This window comes from Aphelocoma coerulescens, chromosome 17 (assembly GCF_041296385.1).
Source record: "Aphelocoma coerulescens isolate FSJ_1873_10779 chromosome 17, UR_Acoe_1.0, whole genome shotgun sequence".
Classification (NCBI taxonomy): domain Eukaryota; kingdom Metazoa; phylum Chordata; class Aves; order Passeriformes; family Corvidae; genus Aphelocoma; species Aphelocoma coerulescens.
In genome coordinates, this window is record NC_091030.1 from 6,561,494 (window position 1) to 6,587,715 (window position 26,222).

Sequence of the window (26,222 nt, forward strand, 5' to 3'; positions counted from 1 at the left end):
GAGCCTTGCATTTACAGTCTGCCTGCCTCTAAATGGCCCTTTACTGTAAATTCCTACAGAGCGGTTAAAGATTGATGCAAGTTAATGCCAAATGCCAGGAAAACACAGAAGTTAATCAGACAGGAAATTTGGGACCATCTCTGGAGACCAGTGTAATTAGTACTGTTTGCTTTCAACATTGTGAAATGATGCTGAAAGTTACAACACAAGTCTGCTGTTGTCTTGGATTTTAACCCTCTCATGACCTTTTATTTTTCCTCCAGCCCTTCCTGTTGAAATACACTTTGCCTCCTGCTTTAATCCAAACAGACACAGTCAGCTCTAAGCTCTCCAGTTTCAGTTCCCTTCCTGATCACAGCCCCCCCTGCCTCAGGGGGTGGATGCTCACTGCTTCCTACCTCCCTTCTCTCCCATCAGAATAGGTTTTGCAATGATGCAACGTTTCCACTCCACAACTCAGGGCTGTGGAAATGAGGCTAATGCAAAAAAGCACAACCAGCTCAATCAGCGGCATGGAACAGCAGGTAGAGAGCTCAGAGCAAAGATACAGCATTTTAAATTAGCCATTTATTAAGGAGACAAATAGCCATGAACAGCAAATGGGAATATTAATTCAACAGTGTCAGGAGTTCAGAATTATTTAACGTCACGCAGAGTGAAGCCTGGAAATTCAAGCTCTGTTCTAGTGAACAGACAGGACTGAAGCCACCTCCACGCTATCCACTCGGCATGGAAACATCCTGCTGAGCTTGGGTTTCTTGGTGCCTGCAGGGTTTTTCCAGTCTCTATCTGTAAACCCCTTTGCTTCAAAGTTGAGAACTCACTCACAGCTGTCCAAAAGGATGGGCCTGCCCAGATGTGTCTCCTGAGGGGAAGTGATGGGAGCACTATCTCTTGGCGTATTTAACACCACCGTGGATAAAGGTCTTGGAGACATCCTGTAGGAGATGTACCTTCCAAGAAGAGGGCAGGCAAAAGGATCACCATGGACCTCTGCCAGTTTCCTATGACCCAACAGGAAGATGAGACCTCCCTGGAATGGAAAACGCCCTGGCTCCTCTAGGAAATATCTAAGATACAAGGCTTGAGTAAAGGAAGAAACAGCGTGTGAGTACAATGCTAAATCCATCACTTACTTTGCAACCAAACAGTGAAGAGAAAAAATAAATATTTAAAGCAGAAGGCTTTCTGTATTAAAATAGGGAAGGCAAAGCAGTTACAAGAAAAGACGTGGTCTCAGGATGGCACAGGGTGCAGCTCTCTGGAAGGGAACTTCACGCAAGCAGCTCCAAACAGCCAGCAAAGCGCAAAGGAAACAGCGCGGCAGGAGAAGCCATCCCTGCCTCCTGCCAGGGCTCAGCGTGACCCCAAAAGCATCTCCTGCTCTGCACCTGCACCAAGAGGGCCCCCAAACCTGCAGCCAGGAGTGGGCAAGCAGAGGGATGGCCAGCAAGGGAGCCAGGGCAGCAGAAGGACAGGGAGTTCTGGGGTGTGCAGAAGAGGCCGGTGCCAAGCGCGTGAGCCCCGGCGTGAACCCGGCATGCACCAGGCAGCCCCGTCCAGGGTCCGGCCTCTGCAGGTTGTTACTTACTCCTTCAGAGCGAGGGAGTTCCCCGTTGCTCTGGCCAGAGGAATACAGATTGACATATTCACCCTCACCAGCCTCCTCACTGGCGTTTTCACTCTGAGGGAGACAGGATGAAAGGAAATCTGTGATGGTGCCCCCCACCAGCGCTTCATGGCAGAGAGAACCTGGGAGCAGAACTGCCCTTGGCAGCTGCTGTCACCTCACTCGGAGCTGTTCTCTGTCTCCGTGGCCAGCACCGGCCACTGAGGCTGCACCATCCTGGGGGTCGTTATTTCTGGCTCTGGAGGACTCTCCCGAAGGCCCTGGGCTGCAGGAGGGCAGCAGCAGGCACTGCTTTGCAAGAGCTGTGGACTCCAGTGAGACTGCCAAGGTGCAGCGGGCAGATTTCAAGGTGCTGGAAGCGGAGTGGTCGGAGCTGGACACAGAGTGCCTGTCCTACCCAGGGCAGTCCTGCTGAGCACAGACCAGCCCTGCAGCCCCAAGGGCATCAAAGGTATCCCCCAAACAAGGCTACAAGCATGGACTAGACTCATCACACCAGAATAAACCAAACTCGAGGCCTTCTGGGATATAACAAGGACCAAAAGCAAGGAAGATGCAAAGCAAAGTCACGTCCAAAGCGTGAAAAGCTGCACATTTACTCTGTAATCAGTGACCCTCTTCCAAACTTGGCAGAGAGGCAGCACTAGCATGCCCTGTGCTGACAGCTCTAATCCCATCAACTCTCGGCTTCGCAGCAGACGAAAGAGGAACTGTCTTGAAAATGAGGTGTTCAAAAAAGTATCTGTAATGGACAGACCTGCTCAGCGATCTGCAAAGTGATCTTGGGACCTCAAACTAGCAGCATGGGAACAGCGTTAGCCTAACTTCACCAACATGTGATGAGCTGCCACCAAGCACACAGCTGGGGCTGATGGGAACTAGGAAGAGCAGGAACCTGTAGAGAACAATAGCTTTTATGCACAGGAGAGACAGAGCTGGACTGCACCCACTGCTTCTGGTGACTTAGGCGGGAGCAGGTGGCAACTGCAGGATGTGAACTGCAGTTAGGAGCCTGTGTTTGGTAACTACCAACCTCACAAAACACTCCTTTACCTCCCTCAGCTTTGTATTACAATTGCAGGAAGCTACAGCCAACTCTCCCCTTCACCAGCATTTGACATTTTGTGTTTCCTATGTATGTCTAACAGTTTCTCAAACCTGCTGAGGTTGTCCATTTTTTTCTAGCCACCATTTTTATATGAAATTTCCTCTCTGCAATTCACACTCATTTGGAAGCCAGACTAGACCACAATTTAGCATGTATTAACACAAGAGACATTTTCTTTTAAAAAACCCCAACAAATAAAGGCAGCCTTGCGTTAAGGTGCGTTATCATCTCTTTGGATAGTCTCACCGAAGGCGTCTGGAGAGAATCAGTGAAAGAGGTTTCAGAAGGAAGGCAGACAGGAGCATTCCCGTTAAAGCTGCTCTCCTGAGAAGAGGAGTTTGGCACATCCACAGTGCTGGGTGACTGGCTGGCTGCAGCGGGCACCGCTAGGTCGGGGCTCTGGGATGGATGGACGGGCGGAAAAGGCGGGGTGGAGCAGGAGGAAGAGGTAGAAGAGAGGAAAGGAGGTATGGAGACCTGGTTGTGAGGCACAAAGTCCTGGGAGTAGGACCTAAACACAGATTTGTACTGCAGGATGCAAAGACACAACACAAAAACAAGGAAGATGGGGAAAGGAAAGAGACAGACAAGAGAAAAAGTAATTAGATTGGCAGCAGCATAGCAGTGACAGCACAAGGCATTTCTAGCACAGGCAGCACTATTTTACCATCCACACACTAGAGCAGGAATTGCTACCTGGGATACACCAGCCAAGTTTTTCCTGGAGAGGCGTGTTCTTGCACAAACAGCAGCCTGGCTGCTCATCTCACAGAGGGAAAGTGAGCAGCAAGGTGTGATCCAGCCTTTGCTAGGCAGGGGAAAACCTGGGTATCTCAGTACTGCTAATGCAGTGACCCTGAAAATCCCCTGAGTGGAGGAAAAGAGGCAAAGGCACACAGAAACCATGACTCTGAGCATGCTGGAAGTATCTACACAGAGAAAACTGCTTCAAGTGCTTATTGCTTTTCTAGGATTTTCCACAGGATCCAAATTTAAGATGCTTTTTGCTCCAGCCCTGTAATTTAACAGCTACTGTGTCAAGTCTGTTCCAGAACACACAGCTCCCAGGGAGGAGTGGCTGGATACTGCCTTCAAAGTTACACTGAAGGATAAAGGAGATTATGCTGCTACTCCTTCCCATTCGTGAAAAACAGGGAGCAAAAATGGTAATTGCCCTCTGGAGTGATGAATTCCTTATCAAACCGATCCTTTAATGCAGTGCCTTGAAGAGTCAGCTGAAGAGATGAAAAGAGATCATCTGCGTAAAGCTTTATTTCACTATCTCTCCTAATCATCAGATTACTGTTCAGATAATATTAAACAGGGTGCAGTGGGAATATATTGTGCCAAGAAAAACAAGAGCAACCCTCTGTCTTTTAACATCTGGTGCTAGTAAGATTTGCCATCGGGGTAAGTCCAAAACAAAGCTGACAACCATTAAAAAAAAAAAAAAAAGCTAAATCTGCTGGAGAGGAGTTTATTTTAAAACCTGCAAAGCTGGTCATAGTCAAGTGGACTGAAAGAAGAATCACATCATCCAGAACACCCCAGGCTGGAATGCAGTTGTGGCGCTGCTCCATTGAGGGATCTGCTGCACAAGGACGGTGCAGTACAGAGCTCTCAAGAAGCACAGACACAACTTGCTCAAACCAGGCTGAAAAGCAACACCACTGTGATGTAAAAAGAAAGGGAATCCAAGGCAGGAATTGGAGAATTCAGGCTACATTTTCTCAGGAGAGCTGAGTGGGTAAGAAAAAGCAAAGCTTAGCCCATCACCTGAGCCCCAGCAGTAGCACCCAGCTCAGCAGCAGTATTTTTGTTTCTACCTAGGAAAGATGTGGGCTTAAAAATCTTAACTGAGAACAGCCTCAGGCCAGAATCCTGGTCAAAAAAAGCTTTTCCACTACAAAGGAAAGGAAATGTAAAGGTCAATGGCTAGACTTTACCTTCCACCACCTTAATCCTTGAGGGGCTGCGCCTTGTGCCTTGCGTGGAGTCCAGCAGTGCTCTGGGTGTATTCTCAGGCCCCAAAACAAATTGCAGGCCATAATACAGAGGAGAGGAGGTGGATGCTTTGGAAAGAGAGCTTAAAAGACTACTGAAAAATAATTAAAATGCAAATCCCCACCACATGCCTGTGGCTAAAAGGAGACTGGCTCTAGGACGGGCTCCTCTCTCTTCCTGCTCATTTCTTTCCGGATGAGCAGCGCTGGCTCCAGGGACACTGTCAGCTTTTGGAGCTGCCTCAGTAACAATGACAAGTCTAATCTCTGTATTTACTTTCTGCCTGGATAAATGCTCTACATTTATTCATCTTCACTTGCATGGCACAAACCTCTAAATCCCTCGTAAGACACCAGGCTCATGACATCATCTTGGCTCAGCAAATTCATTATGCCTGCCTGGTATTTCATGATCTCACTGGCATTAATACACCAACCATCACCCCAAGTCCCAGCCTAGACCCCAAACCACTGCTCAACGGCTCAAGAAGGCACTCAAAAAACTGCAGTGCTGATAACAAGATCCTTTGCTCCTGTAGAGGAAATAATTAGCTCCAGCAGGAGCTCTGTGCCAGCTCCCCCATTGCTGGACTTCCTGCACCCACATGACACAGGCAGCACACGCTGTCCTTCACTTTGTAGTTGATGGACATCTTCCACCCAGGAGTTCCAAGGGGCTTTGTCCCTGACCTGCTGAACCCAAAGGAAAAGCCAGGCTTTTGCAAAGCAGCAGTGGAGCTCACGCAGGGCAGGAGTGAAAGGAAATGACTGTCCTCAGCCAAGTCACTCTGGGACAAGCAGAGCCCTGCGTGAGGCTCAGGGCAGGGTTAGCTCAGGGCAGACTCTGCTTCCCTGCCTGCAGCCTGGACCAGCAGCTTGGGGAGATGAGTTATTGCTACTGGGGCAGGAACATTTGCACAGCTCCTGCCTTGTGGAGTTTCACACACATTAATCCTAATCTGAAGGCAATTTAGACCTAAATATAATATTACCTTGCAGAAATTTTAGAAGTTTGAATGCAGATATGTCTGTATTGACAATCACTGTATGTTTCTCTCTCCTAGGTCTCATAATACACCTTCAGAACAACCTCTTGGCATGAGATACTCTGAAAATGCCAGTTTAAGGCCCGGGTACCTATGAAAATGCATTAATCTTCATTATGTGATCCGTGAACAATCATTTAAGGATGCAGACAGGCTCTCAGCATGCTCTTAACAAAAGGAACAGTGCCGAAAAGCCTTTGGTGTGCTGGCATTAATTAGTCAGACTGCTCTCAACTTCCAATCTTGTTGTAAAGTTGCATCTTGTAGAAAGGGAGCCAGGGAGCCCCCTCCTTCCTCCGGAGCCTGCAAGCAGCTCTGGAATTCCAGTTATGCAGCCGTGCTGGGACAAGAGCCAAGACTGAAGCATACTTTTCAAAGGGAAAAAAAACCCACCCTGCAGTGGAGATGATGTCCATATGGCACCCATTCCTGCTGCTCCCCAGTCTGACCCAGCCCAGCCAGCAGCTGCCCCAGGAATCGCAGCAATGGCTTCCACGGGATCTGGGTGTTGTCCATCTCTTGGAAGCCCTGTCATCCTCTAAAAGACATACATTTTTTGGGGAGGGGACAGTCCATTCAACACAACTGTCAGGAGGAAACAAGCCATCCTTTAGTGTTCCCCCCAAGAGGCAACAGTTTATCTTGGAAACAAATCACTGCTTGTTTTAATCAGCTTCTCTGAGGTTTCCTGTAGGGTCAAGTAAGGCCTTGGTTATGGCTTCACGGACACAACCTCCTACTCCACAGCTTTGCTCTAAGTGAAGTATTTCCAAATAGTCTCTGGGAAAGCTAGAAAACAGGGTGCACCAGGAATCTTTGGGAAAGGATGCTCTCCTGTATCCAAACTGTGGCCACTCTGCCAGTTCCCACCACACGAGCAGAAGGGAGTCTCCCAGCGTAAGTGATCCTGACAGCAAACGGCCGAGACAGGGAGAAGAGAGAGTTCTCTCTCCTCTCACCAGTGCAGTGGTTTTTAAAAAGACCTATCTGCCACTTTGGAAGTGCTTGCACAAAGCAAGCTTTGAGCTGGGAGCAGTCTCGTCTCCTGGGAACAGCAGGAAGAAAATGTGCCTGGCCCTGAACATTTACCACACACTGTGACACACAGAGGTCTCCCAGAGACAGCATCTCTCAACTTTTTTAATTTGCTGCCTTTGATTTTTTACAAGGTTGAGTATTTCAGAACAGCTTTCCATCATTAGAAGCCGTGTTCCAGGATGTCCCAAAGGTCAGTGACATTCCGGCTGTTTGTTTGGATTAGATGGCAGGAGATAAGCACTCTAATAGAAAACTTGTTTCAGGAGTGATGCTTCTTCCCACTCACTAGGCATGGCTGACCACAGCTAACAGGGACACAGGGGTATATATGCAGAGAGTCAGTGGCTGCAAGTTACAGCAGTCTCCAACCCAAATCCAAAGTTGAATTCAATTACATGGCTGACAGAGCATCTGCAGCACCAGCAGACACAGTCTTTACCTTTTAAGCACAGCCTTCTCAGTTACCCTATGGACATCTGCCAAATTAATCTGCCATCCTGCCAGACACTCCCAGATCAGGTAGAGCATCAGACTCCCAAAATATGACGCTATCAGAGGAAAGGATCAATCTTTCAGATCTCCTCTGCTAATGCTATTAAGGGAACGACATGGGCAACATTGCCAGAACTGGATGCCCAAATTGTAACAGTACAGAATTATGTTCACAAAATACTGGGTGTTGCAAAGTCGTTACACCCTAAGAATATAATTGCACAGACAACTATTGGAAAAGACTTCCTATCTCATGACACAATGCTGGGCTTCCAGGTACTTTTGCTAATGAGGAAGGAAATGCTCCTGCAATGAATGGCTGGAAACACAAGCTGCCAACAGAATGGCTTCAAGCACTGCCACAGGAAAGGCAGCAACTCCTCAGGCTGGAATGTTTCTCAGCAAGGCCTCTGACCTGGCTGAAGAGCTGACCTCCCTGGTTTTAACTGGTGGTTAGCACAGTACGTGGATGGATGGGGCTTGTTGTGTCTCCTGGCTTCTGCACAAGAAAACACAAAATCCAAACTTCTCCTTGTGGGGGAAAGATTCCTGCACATCTTTGCAACAAAACAAATAAGGGCGCAGCAGGGGAAGAAAACATTTGTAAGATTTACTAACCATGCTGCACCCCTCTTTGGAAAATATCAGGAGAATTCAATTCAGTTGCACCTACAGCATCAACTTTTCAGCTTGTGGAAACAACCCCCAGATCAAGATGGCATTTCTGGAAAAGACAGAGTCTGGAGACCAAGACAAGACTTCTAAAAAGTCAGTCACACAAAAACATGGGGTGTGCGGCCTATGAAGTTAACATGGGACTGTTTGTAAAAAACTACAGAGATCTGCAGTGTTCCAAATGCAAGGAAAATGTATAAACTGCCAGAGGAAGTGGTTTTCAGCAGCAAAATCCAGTGATGCCAGCAGGCAACAGCACTATTAATACCAATGTCCAGGCTGCCATGGACAGTGGAAATGAACACAAACACAGAAGGAATGCTAAACAGGAAAGGCAAAACAATACCTAAGACAGAGCAGCTGGTTAAAGGGATGCAAATCTTCTCAGCCCCCCTTCCCTCTGCTCCAAATTAAGGAGCCAAAACCTTAGGACAGAAATGAACCAAACATATTATGACTTCCCAGCCGTGGTTTGTTTGAAGCTCCCACCATATGAATGAAAACAGCTCGGTCCCTGGCGAGGGCCAGAGCCTGGTGTGTGCTGCAGGCTGGAAGTGAGCTACAGGAATGGGAGCAAGGCACGGAAAACATGGGAAGCACATGTCTGCGTGGTGCACGCCTTTAATCACTTATCTGACCCCCCTTTTCCTGAACATACGTTAGCACACACACAAGAAAGAAAAACAGTTGCTGTGAATTTTCTGTGCACTTGCTCAATTTTCTCAAGAATGGTGGGAACAAGTGAGAACAGAAGCGCTGAACTGGAGCTTTCATAAGGAAATCACTTGCGCCTTCTGCTGGAATCTGACAGCCAATTGGTTTCTGGTAAAGTTTCTTAATTAAAAAGAAAACATAAGAAAAACCCAACATTTTGAGAAAGGCAACTTGTTTCTCCACAGCGGAAGATGCAGCCAAATTTCCACTAATGGCTGTCTATGCCTTGGAGATACAACTTTTCCTTGTTTCAGCAAGGAAAAGCTTCCACAAGACTTTCTGCAGCCCTTGGTGGAAAATGTGTGGATGGGCAGCAGTGGAGCTCGTCACCGGATGATTTCCTCTATCAGTGCAGAGTTCTCCAGCTGCCGGGAAGTAATGAGATTTCAAGATCTGATTATTCCTGCTGCTCGGATACCTGCCCACCCATTTCCAGGCAAACAGCTAAGGATTGATTAAACCAAGGGACAGCAGCTCTGTGTTCACGAGAAGAAGGGAGGGAGGTGATCGGCTGGAGAGAAATTACAGCCAACTGTAACCAAGGACGATGCCTTCCTGTTGCACACCTCCTTTCCCACTGCTTAGTACTTTCAAAAGAGGTGGGAATCCCTTGAATGATTCTCAACAGTACAATCCAGTTGTCCTCCCAGTGTGGGATTTAATGGTTCAGCTGTCCATGGGATGGGGAACATGATGCAGTTCCTTAAAACACCAGCCCACACTACCAACACAACCCCTGCTGGCACAGAGGCCAGACACGAGTCAGACTCGGTTAAAGAACAGCCCAACTTGCCAAACCTATGAGGTCTGATCCAGTTGCTCAAGATCTGCCTCTATCCAGTAAAAGCTATTATCTCTGACACAATTTCCTGCAAAGGAGGGAAAAGCACAATTAGTGGGCTGACAGAGCAGAGGTGGCAGCTGGGCTTCAACAGCCTCTGCAGTGCTGATTGGAGGGAAAGGAGTCATGGCTCTAAAAAAATTCATGCATTAAAAATTAAAAGATGCTCTAAGCAACTTCACCTCTTTTGTGCTGTCTGAAAACAGTCTTTTTGAGCCGTGTAAATCAGTAGTAAGGCACTAATCCTTCACCTGGAGCACAGAGCTAAGGGGATAACCAGCAGAACGTGGTGCAGGCTTGGCTTCCCTGCTGCTGGCATGTGAACAGATGGGTACAGGGCCAGGTCCTCCCTCTGGGAGTGACTCCTGTGTCCTCCCCAGGCCAGTCTCCAGGGAAGGAAAAAAAGCACAGAGCACTTTCTGAAAATTGGCTACACTTGCAGGGCCTTTCTGCCTCTGGGTCAGTGGACAGCCATCAAGTTTAGCAGCTCGGACTTCCTGGTATTGATCCAAGGAGGTTTTTGCTTCCTGTGCAGAATGAATAACAATTTATGCAGGAGACATATAATTTTAGAAGATCTGATAGCCACCACTGCTATCTCGGTACACAAGAGGCCAAATGCTCAGCTGGCAGCACCTAAAAGGTGTGCTCTCCTGGCACTGACTCCCTCACTGGGGCTGGTGGGAGCTAACACTGATTTCTGCCAGGTTTACTGCTCACCAGCACTCACTTCAGTGGCCTTTCCCAAGGGAGAGAGGAGAAATGAAGGCATGAGAGTATGAGGAGCAGAACAACATCCTAAAGTTACTGGTGCAGCTCGTGGCGTCCCTGGAGTGAAACCCCACAGAGCAGATTGCAGGAGGGGCTCTGGTCCTTCCCCTGCTGACAGAGGGTGTTACCCTGGGAGGGATCCAAACCTCCACAGCTGCTTCACATCTCTGTCTTATTAGGGATAGGGGAAATGGGATAAACCATGGTTATGGTATTACATGGGTCAGCTATGATGCATGTAAGGACATTGGTATTTTGCAGCTCAAAGAGACACTTTCATAGTGAAAATCTCAGAAAAAATAGACCAGATAGAGTAATGAGAAACTGTGAGATTATCCTAATTTAAAGGCACTAATGGAAAAATCACAGGTTTTAATTCCTTATTTCCTTTGTGCATTTGACAGTGCACCGTCTCACTGTTCTCGTTGTTCCTCGTGTTCCAGCCATTTATTTTATCCCTCACTAGATCCTTGCAAAAATGCATAAGCATTTTTAAATGAAGTTTTAACATTTCTTAAAATAATATATTCACAGTAATGTAGTCCAAAGTAAGATGAGAACGGGTCAGAGCAATTTAATAGGTAGCAACCATTTAATCCAACGAGGACGCTTTTTAAAATCAAAGTGCTCACATATTTTTAGAACATTATAGAATCATATTTATAGCCTCTCAATTATATCAAAAATAGTCAAGTACTTTTATCTAGTCCTACAGTTCCATGTTTTGCTTGCTAGAACCACTACCAAGTAAGAGACCGGTACAATTCAGGACTTTTACTTCAAATTTTAGAACTGTTTACCACAAATTTATGCAAACACTAACCTTGCCACCCCTCAGCCTTTTCATCTGTGCAGCAAAGCTGTGATACTGCTCTCTCTCACACAAGTGGAAGCCAAAAGCTTTCATTCATGGCTTGTGAAGCAGCTCTACTTGCAAAGCACTTGAACACTTTCTTCTTCTTTGGACCAATGATTATCACTGATTTTTAAAGAATGAGTAAGTGCTGAAATGGGAAGATAGCAATGGCACAGTGGGAGGATACTGTTTTCAAACATTTTAATATTACACTAATTGAACACTTCTGAATCTTCTCAAGTCTTCTCTGATAATTCCTTCTCCAGAAGAAGCCTAATTTACTAAACATCCAGGTCACTGTCAAAAAATAGCGTATTCTCAGTTGTCATCACATGGCAATCAGAGCATAACCACATAGTTTTACATGCAAACGAGCCCCACACTGATGAGCTGACAGAATCCCATGGTTGCATTTAATTTCATATTAACACTTTGTTATTACTACCATTTAATTTAAGCAGCTGATCAGAGATTCAAGCAGTGCTCTAATATTATTTTGATTTAAATGATTTCCAGCTCCTCCTGCCATTCTCTCTTCAGGCTGCTCAGAAGTGCCGTAGGAAGAGAAAACCCTGCTCATCCACCAGCAAATCATACAAGCAAACTGAGCTTGTTTGGGACCATGGAGATGTGAAGGGAAGCAAGACAGGCAAAAATGAGATGGAACATCTAGCAGAGGCCGTTTTCTAGAAAAAAAATTAAGGATCTGCAGCCACTGTTCCACGTGTTTGACTAAACCCATGGATTTTGGGGACAGCATCTTGTTATTTCTCCCAAGGCCAGGCTCACACAGCAGCCTTTAATTGACTCATCCACATCACTGGCGTTATGCAATGGGACAAAAAGACTTTGCAGTTCCAACGTGCAGCCTGGGGCACACAGAGGTCACAGGAGTGTGCCTGGGCACACAGACCAGCTCTCCTTCCTCATCAACATGGACACGTAATATAAAGCAAGCTACACCTCCCCTGGCTTCGCTTAGTGAGATTTACACTTAGTGAGATTTACACACTGTTTTTCCCACCTGGCTGGTTACTACAGCAGCTCAAAAGCCCCCAAAGGAACCTCCACCTTCAGCTGAGAGGGCAAGCACAGAATTTGCACACAAGTGATCAGCAATAAGACAACACCCACGTGTTCCAGAGCGGAGAGAACTCACCGAGTGCACAGGAAAGGAGCTGTGCCGGCTGAGAAAGGAGTTAGAGACTGACATAGTGAGGCCCTGAGTGGCACCGCAGTCCTCGGGGGTGAAGGGCACTTTAGGTTGCTGGACACAGTAGGAGACAGAAGAGAAAGAAGAGGCAGCATAGGAGGCCTGCTGAGGAGGGGGGAGAAAGCAGGAAACACAAGACACAGAGAAAGAGAGCACAGAAAAGGCGATGAATAAAGGGCAAGAAACGCTAACTTAAACAATGCATATAATGGCTGGCTAAACAAACAGCTATTCATACAGTTCATCACAGCCAGACACACCAATATGCCTTTCTTGAGCTCAACAGGCACGACAAAAATCACAATTCAAATCTTCTTTGTTTCACAAATCCCTTAAAAAATGAACTCCTGCCTCCCCCTCCCCGCTCACCCGTGGACAGCTGCTGCTGGCACAGACAAGCTGCTCCTCGCTGCCCTTTTCTCCCCATGGCGTGGGGGCAGATGCCCAAAGGAGGAACTGCCTCTAAGCACACAATTCTTGCACACTACTGTTTTTTTCTGGCAACCTGCAGATTGGGAACTTGGCCTCTCCAGCGTGAGCTATGGGTCCTCACTGGTACTGCTGGGAGACTGGGTGACAGTGATGTCCTGCCATTTCTCTGTCCAATCCAAGATTATAATAATTTGCACAGGAGGCAGCTATTACACTGGAATAAATCCTGGCAAGGAACTTCTCCTGAATCCCGCTATAGTAAGGAGACTGAGGGAGGATGAGGTATATTCTGGCTTTCTCAGACTCGCTGAATAAAACATACAATGCAAACATACAATCTTACTTTTGATTAAGATCTGAAGCTGACAAGAAAGGACTTCCCCATTATTATATTATAGAGGAGTCCATCCAGCAAAACTTGCTGCTGCTAGAGCAGCTGATGCCCATTTGATTTGCCAAATCAAAAGCTCCCAGGGCAGCAGGAGCAGAGGAACAAGAGTCTGGTGGCTTTTACAGGGATTGTTGAATAAGCCATCACCTGCTTACACCTCTTTCCCAACACAGGGATGAAGGGTGGGAGGCTGCACCTGCAGAAACCTTTGCTTCAGGGGAACTGCAAGCAACACCTTGATGGTATCAGCAGGCAAAGCAGGGACATCGTGGCTGTCCAGATAATGATTAAAGGGAAGCAAAGAAATGCTCTGCCTTCAGCCAACAAATTCAGGACAGGAGCAGAATTTCCCTTCTGCACAATGGCTGCAGTAAATCTGTGCTTTGCAGACTCTGATCATGACTGTGCAGCCCAAGTCACCTCTGCAAACATCACTGAAGTGCAGCCACCTCGAGGAGGGAGAGGCAGGCAAGGGACTGCAAGGTACAAGTGACAGTGCAGGGGTCACACTGATGGGGACCACAGACCCTGGAGAACTGCCTGATCCTCCAGAGAGGAGTCCTGCAGACTCTTTAGTGTCCCTGCAAAGCATTTAAGGTCTAATCCCCACAAAGAATTAATGCACAATACTCAGTTGAGCTTAGCCAACAACGTCACTTTATCTTTTTAGGATTCCTACTTGCATCATAGGAATGTAGTTATGCAAATCCCAAAATTAGAGTTAAAAAGTAACACTCTAGGACACTCAAACTTCAGCACAGGTAACACGAAGAAATATTGCAAGAGTCACCCTCATGATGGTGAGACCATGGCTCTGTTCCCATATTTCCTCCCATTTTGATAATGCCATGGCCAATTTAAGTAAGCTCCAGCAGCAAGAAAGAATATTTTTTTAAACAGAACAAATAAGATAATTAATATAAACAAAATGCCTTAGGTTGGAGCTGGGAAAAAAAAGGGGGAAAAAAAAGAAATTAAAGGAAAACCTTTAAAAGGAAATGAGACAAAATTCCACCTCCACCGAGGTCGGAAACAAAACTGCTGCTGCCACCACTGAGGCCAGGATTTCATCCCCCACATGGAAAACGGTCCTTTCTGTGCTGTTAAACCCACCACCCACACACATGTGGATGTGCCTTTCTGTGCTGGCAGCCTGGGGGGGCAGAAGAACTCTGAGAAACAGGTAAAATCCTGAATCACACAAGGGGACTAACGTGGAAGAAACATGCTATAAAGTATGAAGTAGTGGCTATACCAAAGGTCTGTGCATCACACAAAAGCAGCTATTATGTTTAAACAGTTATTATTAGTGGCATCTCTGACAACAGTTTCAAAACAGCAGTGGGAACAACAGTGCAGTAATCTCTTGAAAAGCGTTCTGCTTGCTCAGTGTGTCAAAATCTTCCAAGCAGTTGCTGTTACACAAGCCTGGCAAGATTCAGCCCTGCCATGTGGCAGACGAACGTTTCATTTTTAGGGCATTTTAGGACTTTCAAAGCTTATGGGGAACGGTCTGAACATGGGGTTCAATGGGGTTAGAAAGCAGCAAAAATGATGCAAAATGCCTAAACCCACGTTCACAAGCTGCCAAGGAGCACGATGTGGTAACACCAGTGAGACATCCTCCCACCACAGCCGCCCGTCAGAACCAGGAGCAGGAAGAGCAGAGCTGTTCCTGGGAGCCTGGTGGCCCTGCCAGGTGTCCCTGAGGTGTCACTCACCAGCTGCCGCTGCTTGGGTGGGAGAGCAGGAGGAGGTGCCAGATCTTGAGAGGGGTCTAAGCTGATGAAGGAGTCATTGATCCCGTAGACTTCCCTGAGGTACTTGTTCTTCTTCTGGTAGATGTGCTCGTTCTGAGGGGTCTGGTAGAACATGGACGGCTGTGGCTCTGAGTAGTCTTCCACAAACTGCATGTAGGCCATCACTGCAAGGCAAGGAGAGGTCACACTCACTGCCCCTGGTCTGCAAGCCCCAGCTGAGGGTCAGCAGGCAGCTGCTCATTCTCAGAGGGGCACCCACGCTGTGCTCCCAGGGAGCTCACGCAGTTGCCATCCACCCTGCAGGAAAGGATCTAAATATCCCATCCTGTGAGCCAGCACAAAACAAACACCATCCCAGGCCACAAACACAGCTGAGAGAACTCAGGAACCAGTGAGGTCTCCAAACAGCAACTTGAGAAGTCTGATTTACTGATGCTTAGCCCAAATCCTCACACAATCCATGGCAATTCTGAGAACATTCCTCAACAGCTGATGTCCAAAGTCACCAAAAAGAAAGAACAGTGGCAGTCTGCTTTTTAGGAGTGTAACAGTGCAACCTTGACAATAAATCTGTAATAATTCTTGTGTTCATAGTAAGTCTCATTTCTGCAGTCAGCGAGATTTCTAGAACCAGGAGGTGTACAGTGTTTTTCCACTCTAGCAAGCTGATAAAACTGTTATCAGAGAACACCTACCTGTGAGACTGGGTGTACCTCTCCCTCAGCTCTTTAAATGCCACTGCCAATACTGGTACAAAATTCCTTCTAAAAGTGCCACTGACCACGTGTTCTTGCCTTCTTAGCTCAAATCCAACACCCATTGCTCCCATCCCTTTTTAAAGCAACTTACCATCTCCAACTTTCAAATTCAACTGATTCACAAGCTTGTGTGAGATGTGGCTCAATAGAAATCTTAAATGGGATCAAACCTCGTCTAGAGGACCTTTCCATCTGTACAATATCCTTCCAAAATCTATTAAAAAACCCACACAGGTCAGCCTCTGCAGCTCTGACAGAGGATTAGTTACTGGTGCAATATTTTAGTGTTGCAGGGGGAGGATGACATCCAGTGCCATAGAAAGACTACTACAAGCCCACCCCCATAGGATCAGAAGTGTATTGAATAACGTAAAACAAAGAAAGAACCCTCTTCTTTACACCTGAGAGCAGGAGAAACAGATGTATTTAAGTGTCATGGAAAGCACTAGCCAAGGCCTTCTTGTAAACTCGCTGTCATGCACAAGGCCCTGTGGTCATCCCTCCCTTCCTCCTGATAAACAAGCAGTTGTCACTTTTTGTAAATCTGGTCATTTGGTGGCAATTATTCAGCTTCTGCTGGCATTTCAGTTGTACAGCTGAAAGGAGTGGATGACTTCAGTGAAAGCTAAAAATACAACGAGCACAATGCAGGACTTGCACATCATGAAGCTGGTTCCCACACTGGCTGCAAGGCAAAGTCCTCTGTTCACCTGCCAACATAGACCCCCGGGCCAGCCTTTAAACAGGATGCAGCCCTGCAAATGTGTCAGCAGGAAGGAGTTGCTTTGCACCTGTCTTGGGCACCTTTTTTCAGATTTCCTCTAATATTTTAAACTCCATTTAGAAATGGAGCTAACACAGCTGCCCTTCCCCGAAAGAATTATAACCCTTGTCCAAAAAATAGAAAAAAAGAAAAAAAGAAATTAAAAAAAAAAAACAGGTCGAGGCAATGGGAGTGCAGGAAATGGAGCTGATGGATTTCAATCCTGACCGGTAACACCTGCTGTCCCCATCCTGTGACCCCACAGGCCTGCCACTGGACAACCTGTTCGTGTCCTGCAGTACAGCCAGTCCTGCACAGCTCTGCCAAAGCTGCTAGAATTCTGACCCCCAACTCTCCCTGCCACCTGAGCCTTGCCTCTCTTCCTCCCTCAGACTCCCTGCTCCTTCCCAGCACCACTTCACAGTGAAGCATGTTCATTTGGAATCATGGTGAAGGTGTAGGAAACATGGAATTGCTAAAACACTCTTTCCAAGTATCAGTGATTCAGTTGGCTAAGGTGCTCCTATTAATACCTGGGCCCTGGAAAATGTCCTGGTATCATACAACAACTTCTGGGGACAAGATCTAAAGGAGGCTTATGAAAGATATTTCTCTAGCAGCAAAACTGAACTAAGGATCAGGAGTCCTTGCAGAAGTGTAGAGGACAAGAGCTCGAGGGTAAGACCACATTTTGAGAGCTCATCAACTGAGCAGGACAAAAGCCAAGAAGGCAGGCCTGGCAGTGCTGGCATAATGCAGCAGACACTGCTGAATTCAGATCAACCCTTCATGTTGAGTCACCTACAAAACCAGTGCTTCACTGAACACCCACATCTGCAGACACCAGTGAGGATCAATAGCTGTGAGTCCTGGAATGACACCAAACACTGGAATGACACCACAGCTCGGAAGTGTTGGTGAAAAGGGCATTGCATTAGACACTTGTGTAAAATTAAATCACTGTTAACTCAAGGCAGTGAGCCTGAATGCTGTCAGGAGCCTTAACTCAATCTGCAAGGGAATAATGAAGAGCTCTTTTATCTCAGCTCTTTATGGGGCTAATGCATCCCATCGTCATGGCAGCTCCTCTGCCTGTCTTGTTACAACAGGTCCTGGGCAGGTGAGCATGTCTGTGCCTCTACTTTGTCATCTTTGTTTTAAGGCAAAGTGAAAAACAGTTGGGATGGTGAAACACAAACCTGGCTCACAAGCAGGCACTGCAGAGTGCAAATCAAAATGGGCATCATCAGAATCCTGCCAATTTTGAACAGCAGAGTAGGAGAGCAAGACCACTCCCATGACTGCTGTTTGCAAAGGGTCTTCTCTCCCCCACTCCACTCTGGTTTTTAACAAGGCAGAAATTTAAAAAACAGATGGGAAATTACATCAGCAGCTCAGGCTGCATGCCCTGCAGCAACTGTGCAGAGGGAGGGATGGGGGCTGCAACCCCCCAGTGAGCAGCTGGGGTGGAGTGACAGTCTCAAGGCAGCACCCCAGGAGAGAAGGGAGGCGTGACAGAGAAACCTCTCCCACCACATGCCCAGCTTATGTCAGTTCTTAACCCAGACAGAAAATATGTGAAATTAAAAAAACCATGAAATCTCAGACTGAGGCTAGGAACACCTTCCCAGCAATCTGCTTCCAATGCCTTGGCTGTCATTTCTGAAGGAGATAAAGCTGCTTAGGGATTTCCAGCATGCACCAGTTCAGCCCATATGGTAGAAGTCACAGGTACTGCTCTCCCAGGACCCAGCTCTCCCCGCAGCCACCAGTTCTGGAAGCAGCAGTCAGCTGCAGGAGAGGACCAGTGCTTGCTGGAGTCTAAAGGGGTTTTTAGGAGATGATCAGCACTAAGGCACACCTGCAGTAAGGTGAGGCACAGCAGCATGCCCCTGGAGGGCTCACTGACAGCCCAGCCCAACCCTGGTGCTGTTGGCAGCTGCACCGGGAACAGGCACAACAGATCTGTGTGCATGTGCAAGAGCCAAAATAATGGGCATTCTTAAGCTATACCACACATCAACTCACTGGAGAAGTCAAGGTCAAATGAGCCAGTCGTTGCTGTCACCTCTGGGAGGAGAGCTGTTCTTCACAGAGCTCGCATTATCCGCTGGCTAAGCCCAGCCTGCCCTCAGCGTGGTTCCTGCAGTTAAATACCAGCTGCTCACTGGGCACCAGGCTGCGTTTGTTCCCACTGACAGGGAGGGAAACATGAATAAGTGCCTCACCAGTAGTTTCCAAGCTGTTTGGGGAAAGGATCTTGTTATTTCTGACTCTGGGCTCTTAATGGCAAAAGCTGTTCCCTGTCTGTGTCTTGTTCAGCAGGAGCACGATGCTGGTGCTCAAGAAGTCTGGAGTAATTTGCCCTTAGCACAGTAACTTGTACTCTTACAGCACAGTAAAATAACCATAACTCATGTCAGACTAAAAGCCCTATCACTCCTCTGTTTAAATTATACAGAAGTCAACTCTTGGAGGTCCCTCTGAGCACAGCTCACAGCAATACACAAGGTTAATTCAAGCAGATCTTCTGTATATTACCAGTAAAAAGACCACCAGAGTCTCTGCTGCAACACTTCCTGACAGCTACCAAAAGATGACCCACAAGAAAGGCACTACAACCAAGCCCCATTTATGTGAGCTCTGGATCTTTTTAGCAAATCCATGCATCTCCTCCAGATCCCAGGAGCTGCTTGGGGTTGTGGAAGCAGCCTTGTGTGATTACACAAGAATATCTACATGCATCAGCCTCTGGGCAAAAAATATCCTGGGTGTCACCACAGAGCCTGAGTAATGTCTGACTGACCTTTTAAATGCTGAAAATAAAAGTAAAACTAGCAACCACAAATCTGTGGAGTGATGTACTGGGGAGTAAAGACAATCTAAAACAAGTTCTCAGCATTACATGAACGCAACAAAAAAATCTGCAGCAGTCAGGTATCAGCCCAAGTTTTGCAGCAAGGATGTTTTATCAAATCATCAGAGTTGACAATACATTAGGTCACAGCTCCTACCTCTCCTAACAATGCAATCTGATCAATACTCCCCAAATTTCTGATAGTGCCAGATTACAATTAACTCTAATCCAACATCAAAGAAAATTCACACAAGGCCTCAGTACTGAGGTTAAAGCTGTGCTCAGGTAATAATGCAGATTGCTTTTAAACTTGTTTCCAAGTAATTCTTTGACATCTTGTGTGATACCAGAAAACAAAGACATGGGGGCTTAAAGACAAGCAAACAGCCCAGATCTCTCTTTCAAATGTCAAACTGCCTCTTACCCAAGATTCAGCCAGGAATCTCCCCTCCACTGATGCTGCCTACGTGCACAGAGGTGCATCTCCCTGCATCCATCCCAGCCTGAGTGGTGTAACAGCCATTCCTCATCACTAACAGCAGATCCACAAGGATCTGACCTGCACTGACGTGCTCTGTATCACAGCCCCTGGCTGTTCATACTGCAGGTGAGGATTTTGAACAGCACAAGCTGTAACAACCAGCCTTGGCTGTGCCCTGTGCCACCATTTACTTCCTTTCTGCTGTCCACAAACAACCATCTCAGCTCCTTTCTAAGCTCATTTTAGTGTCTTTAACTGCTTGATTACCAGAGAGGAACTAAAGAGATTTCCTGCATATGGGGAAACTGGATGACCCTCACTTTCAGGTCAGTCAAGCCTTGTGCTCTGAGTTAAATCCCTGAGGGTTACTAAAGTGGACTGGTCACTTAGAGATAATGGAAATGCTTTTAGACAAGGCATATTTTTAAAGAAGTAACTGGCAGAGTGCACTACATAGGAATTGAGAGAGTACACTGTGACACCACATCTCCATAGAATCACAGAATCTTAAGACTGGTTTGGGTTGGAAGGGACCTTAAAGAATCCAGTTTCAATCCCCCTGCCATGGGCAGGGACACCTTCCACTAGGCTAGGTTGCTCAGTGTCCCATCCAGCCTGTCCTGGAACACCTCCAGGGACAGGGAGTCCAGAACCTTTCTGGGCAAAAATTCTTCTCAGTAAGAAGTCTATAAACTGCAGTAAGAAGCCAGAAGGCCAACTCAGCACTTTGAATCAGCTCTTCTCTTGGGCTGCCAGCCGTGCAATGTAATGCTCCTCATCCAGATCTTGGATACATTACCTCCTCATGCAACACACACTGCAAAGCCAGCCAGTGACCAGTAAACCAGTATCTGCTGGATCTCACTGTGTAGTCCACAGCCTTCCCCAGCAGAGCACTGTGGCTCCCTGTTTGGCAAGGAGGTTTCACATTTTTCAGCCATGAACATTAAGGAAATCACAAGAAGGTTGTGAGCTTGAGATGTGGTCAGCCCTGGTGTGCCAGGAGTCTGGCTGGGGACAGGAGCCTTTGCTTTTAGAGGCTGCTTGTTTTAATGATGTGGGAAATGCTCAGGCATCCAAAGGAAATGAGATCCTGTAGCAAAACAGCAGTACTGGATCCTAGCTAATGGTGTTGTCTTGCACAGCTATGTGGGTGACTGTGCTCCTATTGCCAAGTAACTGCTCTGGCAAGGCTGGGTTTTGGACAGAAAAGCAGTCCTTTCTGTGAGCTCTTGGACACCACCCAACGCTTCTCTGCAGTGGGAAAACAAAATTGGGGAAGGGGGGAGGGAATGGACTTAAAAAGGGAGAATAGACCAGAAAGATCTGCGAGGTAGAGTGCCTCAGAGATTCACATTCAAGTAAACAGAGAAGTAAAACAGTCTCACTGCAGTAATGAAGATGCTGTGTGATTCCAGATCCCTTGGGCCTGGATCAATCTTGGCCCCAGGAATCACTCTCTGCCCACCACAGGTCTGACATTTCCCTTCCATGTGTTTGACATTGGCTGACTGCTTTTGACACTCCGACTCACATAAGCAAGAGCATTACCACGATCACCACTACTTAGTGATGATCAGAAGCACAAAAACTGCAAGGTAAAAGTAAAACTCAACCGCAGGAACTTGCTTACTGTGTTTGTTTTTCTTCTCTGGCAGAGGTGGCGGCTTTTCTGGGTCACTGTTTGAATCTGGAGCAGCAAAATCAGCAATGAATTCCACTGGTCCTGAAGAGTTTCCTTGCTGGAAAGGCAGAACAGCAGCAAAGGGCGTGAAGGGTATTGATGGGACAACCACGGCATTCTGCAGGTCATCCTCGGAGATGTTGTCATACTGGGAAGGGTGCCTCTCGTAGGACACCCTGCAGCCCGAGTTATCCAGAGTCTGGGAGGCTGCACTCCTCCTCTTCTTCTCTGGTAAAGCTGGAGGAGTCTCTGTTGGCTGTGCTGCTCCCGAGAGGCTGCAGAATTCCAGTGGAGGAGAGCTGCCCTGCGGGAGCTGGAAAGTGTGTCCATGGAAAGGGGAGCCAGACTCACCCAAGGACTCTGGCAATGGGCTGAGGATACCTGGCCCCTGCTGAGGTATCTGATCAGCATTGGAGAGGTCCTGCTGCAGGAATTCATAATCTGGATCATAGTGATCTGATTGATCTGGGTAAACAAGAGAATGATGGATTAGTTTCTCTCTTTTGCTGCTTAGCCTTTCTCAGTTCTGTCCCACCCATTCCATCAGTTAATTAATCAGTTTGTTTTAATCAGAGTGGAACTTCCTTGCAGCTGGGACCATCTTTTTACACCTTCTGTAACATCCAGACTTCATGTAACTCATAATTAATTCTTTATACTAGCAAACAAATAACAAAAATTCAATGGGTAGATGACTGCAGACATAATTTGTGTCACATTTATATTTTTATTTTCTTTTCTAGCATGTAGAAACAACATTGCTTTAGTCTACCAGGACTGTCATTTCTGCAGACAGGGCTGAAATGAAGAGAACATTCCACTTGAGAGCTGAACTGAGTTTGAGCACAATCACCTACAGCAAGGGAAACACAACCCCCTGGGCTTTTTCCTCGGACAGAACAGCTCTACACTGAACTGCCTGCAGCAACTCCAAGACAACAGCTGCAAGTGCAGTGCATTTACTACATCAATTTCTGCACCTCAGCTGTGGCAGCTCCCCAGTGAGAGGGACAGGGCCCCCCCACCAGTCCCTCTTACCCAAGGTTTCACAGCTTGTGTTGCGGGAGCACTGGCCGCTGTCGCGGTCCAGAGAGGAGAGCTGCTCGTCAGACTTGCTCAGTTTGCCGATGCTGCTGCACGGAGACAGGCGAGGAGACTCCCCCCCATAGGAGTGGCTTCCACCTGACAATCTCCTCTGGGCATAGCAGTCAACATCAAAATCCTTCAGGATTTAAAAAAAAAAAAAAAAAAAAAAATCAAATCATCATCACTCTTGGCAGCTCGCTAGTGAGGAAGATGCAGCTCGAAGAGCAACGACCTCACAGGAGGGGAGAGGATCAGTGCTGCTGGCCCTTACTAAGCTCATGGAGAACACAGAAACCCTCTGATCTGGTAAACAGCCCATGCCAGGGAGCTCTGTGTGTTCTTGATTTCAAGCAGGGGTTGCTGTGGCCCACACTGGACTGCAGATGCTGAGACGATTACCAAGTTCTTCACAGTGCTACATGTGTCTGATGACTGCTTGTCATGACACTGAGACAAGGGAATGACACTGCCAGATCTCTCAGGACATACCTGGGCCTTTAGCAAATACTTGGTTAGCTCAGGTGCGTGCAAAGGGAAAATAAACTGTAGTGAGATACAACTTTCTGTGCCTATGGCTATAGTCCCATTTCAGAAATTACCTCAAGCTTATTAACCTGCGAATGAACCCTTCAACTACTCCCAATCCATCAGAACAACCTTAGTGTGACTGTAGTTTTAACTGAAGAGTGGCCACAGCTTTATCTGGGTCAGCCAAATGACTGTAGAGACTCCCTAAGCCAGAGCTGAGGCTTAGGGGATGAGGACAAGATTTGATTTTTGTGCAATTTAATATGATTCGGGTCCTCACTGCTGAGCTAGTAAGTTCCTGAATGTGTAAAGCAAACCCAGCCATTTACAACCTCATAAACCCCAGACTAGCATAAGAAATGGAATGTGATTAACACACACAACTTTTCCATTTTTCTACCAAAAAATGTACAAATTTCCTCAAAGCACCAGCAGCGGTCAGAGCAGTAGCTCAAACTACTGCTTGAGTTAAAAGATGTTTTAAATTGTGACTGGATGAAGACACACTTCTGATCTCACTCAGCCACATGCTCCCTTGGCCTGTGAGGAAACCCTGGTGAGATCTCAGGGAGCTCAGCCAGCTGCTGTCCCCTGATCTACTGGACATTGCAACACTCAACCACTCCCATCCTCACACTCTGCTACCGCTCAAGGCAACAAAGTTTGCAGCAATTTGTTAATTAAATCCAACAACACTGTAAAAAAAAATTAAGCTGTTCACATTATTTATGATACTGCTGCTCCTGCCACTGCCACTCCCACTGCAGGCTGCCTGCGCTGGGCTGCTTGGGACGAGCAGAGACGTGCAGGGATCTGTGTGGCTGCAGGTCACAGCATCTCCCTGAGCTTTTCCTCCAGTTCACAGCACATTTCCCTTGGCTTTCACAAAGGGGTTATGCCATTACCTGTCTGTTGATCCCAACAGGTAAACTGGACCCACTGGTAGCTCGACTCATGGGGGCCACAACAGCCACTCTGGTTGGGGAAGGCGCTGACTGACGTTTTTTAGGGGGCAGTGCTGGTGGAGGGCTGCAAGACACAACAGGAATTGATGCTTCCATCACTCTTCCAGCAAAAAGACTTTCAGAGGCTTCACAAGTTGTTTTCCAGAAAGCTTTTGTCAGCCAGCAGCTATTCAGCAAAATTTATCCACTGACAAATACCAATCTAAGAATACTCGCACAGGTAAAGTCCTGTTAAGTGATTTATTTTTAAAGGTTGGAAAAGAGTTGGTATTTCTCAAACAAAAACAAATGCTGTTCTAAAAAGTATTTTTAATCCAGATAATTAGCATGGTAATTATTTCCTGAAAAAAAAGCAGTGAAAATCCAAATTAAATGTTTTGGTTGACCCAAATATTGTTTCCATTCAGAGAAGTCCCTCCCCCTCCTCAAACCTTCCAGGTTTGAAAAATGCTTAAAGTTTCACAAATTTACAGGACAGGAAAATTCTTTTTTTTTGGCCTTTGCTTTCTTGGTGAAGTTCAGGGAACAAAAGGGCCTCTCTCACCACGTGCACTGTGAGGGCCCCATGTTTTGGCCTGAATCTGTGTCAGACCCACACATTTGCAGTAACTTGTGAGACTTTAACCCTTTGACTTTTAGGTTTTGCTTCTAATGACACATAATTCTGGTAGTCGTCAAGCCTGAGAAGTTCCCAAGGGCACACATACTCTGTTCTTAGAACATACCAGGAAATTTTTACATAACCTTTGAGAATTCATAAAATACACAGAAACGTGATTCTTTTTGTCAGCCACAGCCCTTGATGCCGCAGTTCCAAATTAACACGACACGTATTTTTCACACCAGCCATTAGCACCAGTACTAGAGAAGAAAAACAACACACACACACACAAAAACCTGCAAACTGGGGGTTTTCTCTTCCTTCTCAAAATAGAACACAGAAACTTTCATGTGGTTACTCGTAGAGCAGGGTAAGAAGAACCAAGCACAAGATTTTTTTCACACACTGTTGGCTTTCACTCTTAAGCTCACAGGCAAAGCAGAACAACCTGGCTGTGCAGGACAGATTGGTAACTGTCCCCCGAGGTTAGAGGAACATCTCCCATCAGATACAGCAGCCCAAGACAGTTCTAAGTGTGGAATTCACACAGTTTTACATTAGGTTATTATGGCTTTATGTGATGCTTCTCGTGTGGACGTCAGGGCACGGCACTATCCTCACATGAAAAGAAGGAGGAAAACACACAAAAAATAGTAAGAGAGACAGAACACAAAGCAAAGTCCAGGATCAGGGAACAATTACTCTGGAGGACTGGAAATTTAGGAGCAACACTAACCCTCCTCTCTTGGGCACATTTTGCAAGGCTGTTTAAAAACCAACAGGTTGGTAAGAGGCATTGGTGTTCTTCACTCAGCTGGCTGGTCAGCATTACCTGTTCTCTGCCACACGAATGCTGGGCAGAGGGGGTTTAGGAGGTGCAACTTCTTCATCCATGGAGTCAGTCAGTAGCTCATTGGATTGAGTCATATTAGTTGTTTTGTTGAGGATTTCCATTTCTCGGTCGGTAAGGGGAAGTTCTGATGGGCTGCAACATGCAAAACACAGACTGTAGATCATAAACCACAGCTGGAATGCAGCCTGATGACAGATTCAAACCTATTTTAAATCATGTGCTATCAGACACCTAGAGCAGAAGGCAGAATTTGCATCTGCAGGTGGAATTCCATGTGTATGCAGAGCACAGCATGCACGTGACACAAGGGATGTCTCACTGCCAGATTTTGGTGTCTTTCCTATCATAGCATATTCTCTTTTAGTGATCCTACTGAAATGGATTGGGCTACATAAAGAACACTACCCACCCACTGTGAAGAATAGCTGAATGATTTAACTCAGCTGTCAGTAGTCAGAAATAATCCCTTCTATATCAGTCCTGCACACAGAAGAAATCAGTGACCCACCTGTCAGATTTACATGCTGGTAAACTGGGTTTAACTGGGCTTGTGGGAGAGGGATGCTCCTGCTTTTCAATCGTGAGTCTGACCAGCTCCTGATGGATGGAGAGAAGAAAAAGAGAATAATCACTATTTGCTGAATGCTGCACTTAAACATCCTAGAACACAAAGGGA

General features: G+C 46.7%; 1 protein-coding gene across 1 annotated transcript in view; it reads right to left on the minus strand.

The window, feature by feature from the left end:
• RAPGEF1 (Rap guanine nucleotide exchange factor 1) overlaps positions 1–26,222 on the minus strand; it is an 81,293-nt gene that overhangs the window by 11,475 nt on the left and 43,596 nt on the right. Inside the window, exons 5-13 of the mRNA XM_069032168.1 lie at positions 26,055–26,143; positions 25,526–25,678; positions 24,033–24,156; positions 22,552–22,735; positions 21,463–21,978; positions 14,932–15,134; positions 12,334–12,492; positions 2,985–3,266; positions 1,592–1,684 (exon numbers count right to left, since the gene is read on the minus strand). Of these exons, the coding sequence (XP_068888269.1) occupies positions 1,592–1,684; positions 2,985–3,266; positions 12,334–12,492; positions 14,932–15,134; positions 21,463–21,978; positions 22,552–22,735; positions 24,033–24,156; positions 25,526–25,678; positions 26,055–26,143 (1,803 nt within the window). The remainder of the gene's footprint in view (positions 1–1,591; positions 1,685–2,984; positions 3,267–12,333; positions 12,493–14,931; positions 15,135–21,462; positions 21,979–22,551; positions 22,736–24,032; positions 24,157–25,525; positions 25,679–26,054; positions 26,144–26,222) is intronic.